Genomic DNA, 12,219 nt, shown 5'->3' with positions numbered 1-12,219 from the left:
TCGCGGCTTGTAGGCCGAAAAGTACGGTACTATATAGTCCGATTTCCTTGTGTTATTTTGTTGGAGTTTTTGGGGATTAGGTCAATCAAAACTGAAACTAAACTATCCTGACCTGGCTGGGCTGACTTATAGTAGAGCAGCCAAATATACCCTAAATTAATAAATATTGTTACTGAACACAAGTAATGTGTTGTGTTAATTTCGTCAGTAGCCTACAGTAAACTATGGTGGCCCCGAGAGCTCACGGCACTGCAACTTAAGAAAACGCATGCACAAAGATAAAACACAAGCCAATTAAGAAAACATCTTCATCAATTTGACAACACATGCACAGCATTAAGAAAACGCGCTGCAAAGACCAAGACCATAACACATTAGAAAAAAGCACTGCAGTAGTCCACAACACAGCGGAAGTTCCCCATCCACCTCAAATAGGCTAATGCTAGCGCTATGTTAAGCTAGCGGGAGCCCACGCTGTTCATTACATTATACAAACACATGACACAGGAGTGTTGTGACCATAAGTTGGGACTGACTATTAGGGGTGGGTAAAAATATCGATTCTCCGATGCATTGCGATTCTCTCTCGAACGATTCCGAATCGATTCATAAAAGTTAATAATCGATTCATTAAAAAAAAAAAAGTATTTAATATTAGTATTTCCTGCGCCACTGCGCATGCACACCACACAAGAGCGAGTTGTTAAAAGTGGCGACAAAAGGGCAGAGAGCAGCAAACCCATATGACCTGCACTGGCTTTGTGTCTTTTTACGTTTTTGTATGAGAGCTGAATTCCAATACAGCACTTTTTTTCACTTTTGTACACCTTATACTGGTATTGTGCTAATGTTTTATTTGTTACCAGAAATGAAGGCACCTGGTTCTTATGTGTTATTATTGTTCAAAGAGGTCATGTGAGAAAGAAAAAAATACTACATTTAATACAGCACTGTCAATTGTGCTGATGTTATGTTACAATTTCCAAGAGGAGAGAGTTATACCATGGCTGTTGGTTCACAAGGCATAAAATTAAATTTTAATTATTTTACTCTTTCTTGTGTATTTCTACTTGATACTGAATCGATATCGAAGCATTTCAATCAATATCGAATCGAATCATGAGATTCTTGACAATACCCAGCCCTACTGACTATCTTTCTGTATATCTTTTCTATTATAAAGTTCAGCGTAGCCTACACTACTCGTTTCATTCTTTGCTGAAAGTTTACATTCTTACATCTGATTTAGCGATATCAAAATAAGAGTACAGATTTGAGAGAAATTAAGATGATTTAATATTTGTTTAACCGTTTAACCTTTATTATTAACCGCCACGCCTCCTCCAGCCCTGCCCAGGGACCACCTTGACTAAGACATTTCCTGGGGGAAACACTGGATCCGTTGCACCCCTAGTTAAGATTGTCTAGAACCTTCTAGAATACCAGACTGGTGACATTAAACACCATAGGGCATCTAATAAGAATTCAATCAAAGCTCAGTAAAATGCCTCCTAGATGCTTTCTGTGAAAACTTAAAGATTACAGTTCCCTTTGTGACTAACAAACGACCAAACTCTTGCTTTTGTAAACACCATTTGACCCTAATCTAGCTGCAGTTAAATCTAGTTTATGAGAAGTAACAGAATAACAAAGTTGTGATTATCATAAAGGTGACCGTATATCATTATCCTAAGGGTCTGGTGAACTCACACAGTGAGCGGCTGCTTCCATTTGGGGCTGCTGGTGTTGTTGCATTTCTCGGTTTTCTTGGACTGGCCGTCGACTGTCACCTCCACATAGGGACTGGGACCAAACCAGTTTTTCTTGTTCTCTTTGAGCTTGGCTGATAGCACTGAAACAGAGAACACACCGTGCAGTCAAATAATGATTCAGGAACAGAGACATACTTGTGTGTGTGTGTGTGTGTGTGTGTGTGTGTGTGTAAACTTGTTATGTATTCTCATTGTATATTGTGTATCTGTACAAACTCTACGTCATTGTAAAAGAGGGTCACCCCTCAATTGATCTTTCGAGGTTAAATAAAGGAAAATGAAAAAAAAATGAATGTATATATAGCACACATGTGTGACTGCAATGCAATCTGGATTTTAACAGTTGAAAAAAAAAAGAAGAAAAAAAATTTGCAAATTAAATAGGTATTCGGTTTACTTGAACCTTTCTTCATGTTGATATAGGCCAAGGACCTACCAATGATTTGTAGCTGTGCCTTCATAGGGTAACCATTCGAAGTGCCCGACTTGGTGACTCCACTGGCCATGACATAGGGCTGGTATTAAGGCCTGCAAGACACATACAACACATGGTTAAGATGGTGGAAAACTTGTAACACATTGCCGAACAGTTGCAGTCACAGATTAGGTCGAATTGATCTAGTATATGTAGCCCACAATTAAGGCTGCAACTAACGATTATTTTGATTATCAATTAATCTATCGATTATTGAAACGATTAATCGCTATTAATTAGCCATTAGCTTTTAAATTTAACTTGAGGCTTGTGTTAGGCATGTGCTCACTAACAATTAAGACAATAAAGATTAATAATTAATTTAGAAATATGTCATTTATTAACGATTGCTGCTGATAAGGCCAATACTGTCAAATAAAAACTCCAATATGACATTTTTGTTTAAAGATGATATATATAAAAAAAAATCAAGTGTCCATTTTTTCTTTAAACCAAATACAGACGCAGTGCTCATATTAGGGCTGGGCGGTATGGTCAAAATCTTCTATCACGGTATAGGTGATTTTATATCACGGTTACTGTATCTATATATATCACAGTTTCTTTTAAATTAAATGAATGAATGTATTAAAATAACCATAGGTACATACTGTACTTTTAATTAGATTTTGTTTCTTTTACTTTGAACTTGAATTGCCATAACAAGAAACTGGTGCAAGATAGAAAATCCCACACCAGCCTGGCTTTATTCTGGCAGTGCAATTTAAAAATCACAGCATCAACCAAATGTGTATTTTAAAGTAGTCCTAAGGCTATATAAATATAATGAAATAATGATTTGTCATCTTTATTTTAAAAATATGTCAAAATAAACTAGAGTGCAAATGTCTGTGTTTAACTCAAGCTTCAACATGAATAATATTTTCAAGTTTGACACGTTAACTCAGGGGTGTCGAACTCATTTTGGTTCGAGGGCCACATCAGCCTCTCTGACCTCAAGTGGGCCGGACCAGTAAAATAATGGCAAAATAACTCCAAATAACACTCAGCCTACATTTGTAACCTACATTATCACGGATCACAAGGGATCTCTGTACCCCCCAGGAAATGTCTTAGTAAAGGTTGCTGCTGGCCAAGGGAATAGGAGGTGCGGCGCGCATTTTGTTCAAAGATGCCAATACGCACTAATGAAATAAACAACTGTTTATTTGAATACACAAATACCACAGGCACTGACCTTACAGTTGTCCAATTTTGTTTACTATATGTACAGGGACACATTTTGTGCAAATATGCAGACAGTACAAAATACAATTAAATAAAAGTGCAACTTCTACTGTTTTGATTTATTTTTAAATACAGAGGTTAGTGGTTGTTTTGGAATTTGTTTTTCCCAATTTAAAACATAAAAATAAAGCAGCACGGAAGATTAGAAAATAAATCTTGTAGGCCTACACTAGCCTGCTCGTTTTGCGCGCACAAAGCCGCAGACACACCGCGCTTGCTAGTACATTAATTGTTCAGCACTAAAAATAGTTTTATTTTTTGGTTTTTACTTTGCCATAAAGCACTGGAGGAAACATTAATACCGGTGTAGCAAGATTACCATTTACCACGTTGCTAAAATGTGCTTTTTTTTTTTCGCGGGCCGTATGTTTGGCACCCCTGCGTTAACTGATGCATAACCTTGCTGGTTGTCTCCACCAATAACAATGTGGGGTTAAGCCTTGAATAGATAAGAGCTAAATATCAATGTTAGCCAGCTAGCTCACAACAGCTATCCCCCTGTAATAAGCTGCTTTAAACAAGCCAACTCTGCGTCACGGTAACAGCACGCTGAAGCGCCGCACACAGCAGCAAGTTTCCTTTGCCTGTTAACATTTGTTTAAACCAGCTGCTCCGCCACCGTGGCATGGAGTTGGTTTGCTCTCTGTAAAGTGACGGCGCACAGGAGCTAAACAGCTAGAGCTATAAACAGGTGATACTTCTTCGTAATCGATTACTAACGACTATTGAATTCCTTGGCGACAAATTTAGTAGTGGATTATTAGTCGATTGTATGTTGCACCCTAATCGTTGCACACTTATCCACAATATGAAAGTAAATTACGCTTTTTTATAAAAATAAAACATATTAGAACCGTATATAATTAAGGACTCAAGTGTTTTCCTAAAAACTTTCCCCAAGCGTGCCAATGCTAACATTAAACAGGTGAACAATAGAATTGCTATAAGCTAAATTAAGAATCAACCTAATTAACTGTAATTGACTTTCAGGTAAGAGGAGGCATAAAGCAAATCATGATCAATACAACTACCTCCTCTTGCTAATAAATGACCAAAAGTTATGGCCTTATTGTTGCCTATCATTACCATCCATATGTGACAGTGCAAAACACTTTTGCCTTGCTGTTTTTTTAAAGCATGCAACAGGTTAAGACAAAAAATAAAGTTTTCATTTCTAGGCTTTATTCACAGTATGGGAAGTATGGATACAGCCCTGCTTTGAGGAAAGTAGCATAGCACGCTTATTATTTAAAGTGGTAGCACTGGTGCTAGCAAGCAAAAAAATTCAGTAACACAAAAATAAATTTGGTAGCACACAAAGTATGATCGAAAACTTGCATGACCCTAACCCTTGCATTTAGCTCTAATTACCTTTGAGCATGTCATCTGGGTTTTATTTGAGATTCTCAATGAATATGATATCCTAGTGTGCAGTAATAATTGTAGAAAAATTAATAGGGGTGCACTGATTGCAATTTAGACAAAAGAGTCTAACCTGCCAATGGCAATTTTTTTGCTGATTCAGAATTATTTCCCCCCTATAGAACTATAAAAATAATGTCTATATCTATATATTTTTTATAAACATATCATTATTATATTAGGCTAATAATAACAATTTTTTTTAGAACATTACATTATTTTAATGAAAACCAAACTTTAAAACATTGAACATATAGCCTATTAAATAAATTAGTAAACATATTTATACAATTTAGGCCAAGTTAAATAGGTTGTGTCAATCTTTGTTTAAATGTACTACTCTTGACTGCTCTTTGCAGCTGAATGAGTTACTTTTCAAGCTAGAGCACTGCAGGGCTGTGAAGCGCTAGCTTCCTATTCTTACCTGCTTCAAAATAAAAGTCAACTCGCATTTGGGTAGTAACCGACTTTTATTGTGAAGGCGCACAGGAAATGTTCTGTTTGCACACGCACTAACTTGACTGCGTTAATGTAAAGAGAGCCGTCTCCTTCCTGTTTTTAATCGTTGGTGAAGTTAGACGCTATAATCGCCGTAACGAGCACATCTTTCACCAGCCAAAGTGGAGGGTAGACTTAATAACTTACTCGCCTAAGACTACATTCACCCGCATTTGGCGAGTGTTAATGTAGAGCCCTCTAAGCAGTGTTGTGCATCGCTCCTCTGTGTCTCAAAGAGACAGCATCTGCTCATTATCACTAGTGCGACTGGACTTGTATTCATCATCGCACGTGATCAATTTCAGTAGCAAATGCGATCAAAACTGTCGCACTGTACAGCCCTGGTTTGAGCCCAGGCCTGTGGTAAGCTGGTATACCCAGATAATGATGGATGGATGGGAAGATATCCAAGTTACAATACAAATATAATATTTGTTCAGAAAAACATACAACTTTTAAGCATTTAGTTGGTGACAGTTGTGTGGCTACATACAGGTTATACGTTGGGGTACGTTTCAAGTTAAATACACTAGAATGACTGTGCAGATTGGTTATACAAGGCCAGCCTGACCTTTGTCTCTTTTTACTACCTAAAATGACAGTGCAAACTTTTCTGTGTTTTACATGATGATTGCTAACCAAGCGGCATGCTGTTTGACGCCATGTTTTATGTTTAGTCACTCTGTTCTGTCATTGCTATTGTACATGCAAACGTCAACAGCTGACACTACTTTTTTACAGTTAAAGAGGATATAGTCCAGGAAGCAAAAACTATTAATGCCTCTATATCTATAAACATTGATGCTACAGTGTTATTATTACATCACAGTACATTATATTACATTCATCTGCATTTTAGACTGAAGAGCTACATACTTAGCTGAGGGTTACATGGGTGTTATGGAGACTATGTGAGCTATGTTTGACCTGGTTGTGACTGGATAAATGACTGTTTGATATAAATTAGCAGGTCATTGATTACTTCTACCAACTACATTTTCAAGGGTGTCTCTTAGGGTGTATTCACACTGGGAAAGTCCGCTAGTTCACTTGCTTTGGTCCAGACCAAATGAAATTTAGATTTTTTTTGTTTCATATTGCCCCTTTTGCAAGTGAACCAGCATTACGAAGCAAAACAACACGTGATCTGAGGTCATTCATTCATTGGACAGACATTCTGGGGTGGAGAGAAGCAGGAAGCCCGAAGTAAAAACTGCGAAATACATCATTGATATAATATGGGGTTAAAAATAATAAAAAAGGCCTCGTCTAGCCTATAAATAAAGAAGAAAAACATCAAATTATTGTTGTTTCATATGGTTATAATTAGGGCTGTCAAATTAACGCATTCATTTCGATTAATTAATGACAGAAAAATTAACGCGATTAAAAAAATTAACGCAGATTAATCGCACTTCTATAATGCCCTTTGACCCGGTGCAAAAGTGGTGCGGAGCTGCACCTGTAGCTCGCTGGGCCGGGCGCGTGGGTTAAAGGGAGAAAGGTAAAGAGAGAAGCAGGGGAAAGGGGCCGACTCAAGGGCTCTATGGACGGTTTATGGGATGCATGAAGGTAGGAAGACATCTTACTTAATTCTCCGCAGTGTCCGTGCATTATTGATTTAGTGGGTGCAACAATGTAGGCTAGGTTCAAAACAGTCGGCCTATCTCTCAATCTTCCTCCAATTTTGTTTGCTAGCTGTCTAGCACCCGCCCCGTGTGTGTGTGTGTGTGTGTGTGTGTGTGTGTGTGTCAATATTTTTGCCTATGAGTAGGCTACGAAATGGTGGCAGTGTAGCTCTGTCTGTTGTGGGAGATGGAAAGTCGTAATTTTGTCTGCTTGTTTTTTTGAGGAAATTTGGCGCTAGTTCATGTATAAAGCTGGCTGAGGGGAGGAGACAGAAGTTACGAGAGACGGAGAGCGAGCGCGCGCGAGAGAGAGAGACAGAGAAACAAACTGTAGTAGGCTATACAGCTGTTTATAAACAGGTATAAAAGTGTCATAAGTATGCGATTCATTTAGATTAATTAATCACAGAGCCTGTAATTAATTAGATTTTTTTTTTTAATCGCTTGACAGCCCTATAATATGTAGCCCTACGATGTGAAACATAAGTTTTACTGTATTTTAGCTGCTGGACGCGCAGCTTGCGAAAAAGAATAGGCTCAAGCTGACACACAGCTGATTAAGCTGTGTGTCAGCTGGGTGTCAGTTTGGCGCAGTTCAGCTCCAAACTGATACGGGGATAGTATTGACGGTCCCATTAACATGGGAAGAATCATAAAAACACACACTTCATGCAAAGCGCAGCGTGAACCTGTTGTCACTGGTGCGGGAGACGCTCCCCTCTCCTTCATGTGATCGCTGAACTCATCAGCATTGTTACGCGTCCTGTCTATCAAATGTAATATATTCGCTCGGGGCTCCCGGTCAAACCACAACTAATCTTCCTAACAATGGCGACAACAACACTTTCCCATAATGTGAAGCTGACAGTGATTTATTAAAAAATAAAATAAAGAAAAAGCACAGTGCTTCCTGCAATTGGGTTGGATCGAGTCCAGCCGAATTCACACCACTTCAGGGTTCAACATAACTGTTTTTTCCTACTGGCCCGCCGGGCCAGTGGATCCGAGTTTTACTGGCCCCTTGTATATTTTCACTGGCCCTGCACACACTTTTTTTTTCTTCATAATTTAGTGTCAATAATTATGATACCTGTATTAGAAAAATAACCAAATCTAAAGGGAATATCTATACTATAACAGTATAGATATTCCCTTTAGATTTGGTTATTTTTCTTTTAGTTAATGATATGAAATGTTGATATTGCTCATTCGCATAATATAAAAACAGGCAAACATATTGAATTTGAAGTTTACAACTGAAAATATGTGGAAGGAGTGGGCCAGTACTTTAACTTTGATGATTGTTTTTATTCTTGAATTTGGGCAGTTTAATGAATAGTTCACCTGCAGAAGTCATGGTCAAACATAGGGGAAAAAAAGAGATGAAGGTCTGATCAGTCTTTGTGGTGTGGTAGTGTTGATCACTTTCTCTATATGCATTAGGGATGTGAATGTGTCAAACCAGGTTTTCCACTTGCACTCAAGTTGACTTTAAAAATAGAAATCAGAAAATCGGAAGGTTATGCCGTTTTTTTGATGGGAGATTTCACCGTGTATGCGCATTCACGTCTGTTCGTGAGCGCGCTGCAGGAGTGTCACTTCAGCATGAAGTGTCAGCTTCACATGAAGTGTCCATTGTGGGACCATTTTTTCAAACTATTGATAAAAAACAATGCAGTGCAAAATATGCAGCATAAGTTAAACGCTCGTCTAAGACTATGATGTTAAATCACCTTAAAAACACACAAAGCCTTCGTCCGAGCAAAGCAGCGTTTCACCGTGAGATCTCGACAGTAAGCGAGTGAGCCGCCGCGCAGAAGAACTGTGGTTTGTGGCTAAAATAATAACCGGGATATTCCCCCGATTAGCGATGTCAATCGGAAAGACTTCCGCGATCTGATTGTATGCCTCGAGCCTGAAAACACAGAGCCATGTCGGCAGACAAACTGCGCGACTATAGGAACTGTCCAGTGAGCCGAGTCCCTCCGTTCCTTTCTGTCTACAGCCGACACAATTACAATCACCAGAGACGCATTCATAGCGGTTAAATAAACCCTCTCATTTGTATTACCATTGGGGCTTGGATCATGGATGCAAATACTGTAACATTACGGCGGCAGCTAAAGGAAAAGCGCAGTTTTCACTTAATTTTCAGCACCTCAACCTCTGCTGTGGGAAGAAAATAAGGGGGCAAAGTAAGTCGATTGATTTGTCGACTCGCGGGCGGTAGGCAGCTCTGCCAACGGAGCGAGAGTGCGCTCGCTTGTTGCTCCGCCTGTCAAAACGCCCACGCATCGTTGCCTTTCATTAAAAATATATTTTATATTGTTTTTTATTATATTGAGTCTTAAATAACAACTGCTTTCATTACGACTCTCAACGCGCATTTCAACGAACCTGACATGATGTAGTCTACAAAAATATACTTAACTGTGATTGGCCGTTACTGGCCCGGGCGGGACAGTGACTGGCCAATCAACTTGCCCTGCATATGATTTTACTGGCCCCGGGCCAGTGGGCCATTGGTTATGTCGAACCCTGCCACTTCAGCTGGGTCTCAGAGCGCTTGTTTGGTTCGCCCGCGAGTGCAATAGCTGTAGTCACACCTGCCTGCAAGATGCGCACCGAAGGCGGAAGGGCACCTGAGTTCGTTTCAACCGTACTAAAATTGGCAGGTGTGAATACACCCTTAGCAACCCCCTATAGGACCCAAATTAGTTGCTAAGGATGTGCTAACACATAATCTCCACACCAAGAAGAAAGCATTCCTGATTTGCAGGTTTATTAAGGGTTAATTTATACACAAAAAGACACTCTCCTGTGATTGTTCCTGGTAGAATTTTAAAAACATAATTGTAAACTGGCAGCTCAAGAAAGAAATCTTACGGGACTGACACTAACAACGAATTAATATGTGTCAAAATGAATAATTTTTCCTTTGAGGAGAAGTAAACACTGGTCATATCCATATCCAATGCCTACGTATGCAGCTCTGACCAATGTGTCAATCCCATCAAGCAAACCGGCAGCACTGGCAGCAATAACATGCTTGTGATCTTTCCTAGAATGGTGTCGGTACTTTGATGCCTCATTGAATAATGCATGTTTCTCAGCCTATCTGGTCCAGTGTGTGTACAATGGTGGAAAAGGAGAAAGTGAGGAGCTCCTAGGCAAACTTTCCCTCCTGGCTCCTGCTTTAAGTCTCAGTCAATTATTAATTGCGACTGCTGACTATGCAGCCTCGCCACAGGCCGCCTGCGTTCTGACAATGAGGATATTCTGAGATATTAAACTCTACAATAATCAACCTTTGATTAGTTTTTTTAACCAGCTAAATAACATCACCAACAGGCCGGGAACATTTGGGGATTTATTTTATTTTTTTTTTGAATTTGAGCTCAAATAGTTACCTTCCCTCGGGCTACAGAACTCTGAGTATGTTATTTTATGTGTGCACTTTGAACCATAGCACCTAAAGCTCTCAATATCAGCAACATCTCACAAACATGTCTCAGCCTCATCAGTTGTGAACTAAACCTGGCTGTTAACCCCTACAGTTTTACTGTTAACAACTTCAGTAATTGTGGTGAAAAACAATGCTGCATAGCGCACAAACATGCAGCCATGACGACAACCACCTTAGCATGATTATAAGATAAAGGGACAAACAGGTTTTATGATGACACTTCAAGGAAACAGCACCCAAGAGTCCAGCGCTCATCTCATATCAATCCCCGTCCACACAGACTGGAATGGGCATTTTTAAACTAATATCGTAATATCGTTATACTAAATCAAAAGTTTTTTATTTGGCTTTGGTTTGAAACACATGTCATGAATGACTGAAAAATCTTACTCAATCACAAATTAGGTTTCCTATCTATTGGCTGATGATTCATTCAGGCCAGGAGGTTATATAGAAAATATTGTGACGGGTTTATAATAGTGAAAAACATTTGCCTTTGCATAACCGAACATGAGGGCCACCCAAGAAAACATTCACCACACGACTAACCTTTTGATACTGCATGTAGAGAACAGTGGCAGAGGGGGACGCATCACAACAATACAAAGACAACCCTGTCAAGTTGACAAATAACTGCGACACGCACATAAAAGAAAGGAAAAACATTTTCCATTCTATTTCCTTGTGAGCTCAGCTTATCCGTTTTCTCCCACATTATAACAAACAAAAACATCCAGGGAGAGCTAACTATGCGGTCACAACAGCTGCTGGTCGGAGAGCCTGGAAAGCAGGGAGGATTCTATAGGCCAAGTGGTAATAATAAAGTCTTGTTTTGTGTTCCTCAAGCCTGTAACTTCACCGAAGAGCGCGGCCACAGCAAACTAGCAGAAATTAAATGGAGTTTGGCGCGGTCTCTTCTCCATATTAAAACACGTAGCATGATTGACAACAACCTATACCTTCTACATTCCCTTTCTGGTATGCTAAGCTAACTAATGTTGGCAAATGTTACATAATTGTAACCAACTAATGCTGTTAACAGAGCTAACGCTAGCTGAGTAGAGTTAAGGACGGTATGTCCCAGTTAGCTAATAAACAGCATGCATACATACAGTGTCTGAGTTGCTGAATACGTGTTGAATGTCAGCTGTGGCCACCAGCTCTGACAGCCTGCTGCCATCCAAGCCTGGCTAACTACTAGCCTACTAGCTCGTGCCATCATCATGGCTGGCTTGGAAATCCTAAAGTCCGGCTGCTGTGAAAAACAGTCACTATCGGCTAGAGGTCGGCTTGTATCACTCACCCGGGTCCGTGGGGAGACTGTCGAAACCAAAGCGGTAACCCTGCGGTGAACTCTCGGCCCTCCGTCTGCGGACTGTTTAGCTTTCAGTCCGGGATTCACTTCAAGGAAGAATAAACTTCCACCATCTTCGTAAGCTCACGTCACGTGACCGATACAAGGTGGGGCGCACGCTCCTGCCCCTCGCGCTGCGATTGGACTAGGGTGGAAGCGCGATGACCAATGGACGCGCAGTAAACATGCTGACGCGTTTAGTGTCCTTGTTACAACAGGGTCGATGGAATAAATGAGCAGAATGAATGTTGCATTAAATGTAGCCATTGGTTTGTAATCGCTCTAGATCTAGAATTAATGAAAACAGTTCACATGCAGCTTTCAGCCTACAAAAAATAGGTTTGTGATCAGTGACG

At 39.9% G+C, this 12,219-nt stretch overlaps 1 protein-coding gene across 2 annotated transcripts in view; it reads right to left on the bottom strand.

The window, feature by feature from the left end:
- The window catches only part of itchb (itchy E3 ubiquitin protein ligase b), a 54,375-nt gene extending 42,428 nt beyond the window's left edge, over window positions 1–11,947 (bottom strand). For both annotated transcript variants that reach the window (XM_080031118.1, XM_080031119.1), the window contains exons 1-3: window positions 11,813–11,947; window positions 2,209–2,300; window positions 1,711–1,852 (exon numbers count right to left, since the gene is read on the bottom strand). In XM_080031118.1, coding sequence (XP_079887244.1) covers window positions 1,711–1,852; window positions 2,209–2,278 — 212 coding nt within the window. In that variant the 5' untranslated portion in view covers window positions 2,279–2,300; window positions 11,813–11,947. The remainder of the gene's footprint in view (window positions 1–1,710; window positions 1,853–2,208; window positions 2,301–11,812) is intronic.
- Window positions 11,948–12,219: the final 272 nt, after the last annotated feature.

This window comes from Ammodytes marinus (assembly GCF_949987685.1).
Source record: "Ammodytes marinus genome assembly, chromosome: 7".
Classification (NCBI taxonomy): domain Eukaryota; kingdom Metazoa; phylum Chordata; class Actinopteri; order Uranoscopiformes; family Ammodytidae; genus Ammodytes; species Ammodytes marinus.
Note: the sequence above shows the minus strand (reverse complement) of the source record. Positions and strands in the feature narration are given on the sequence as shown.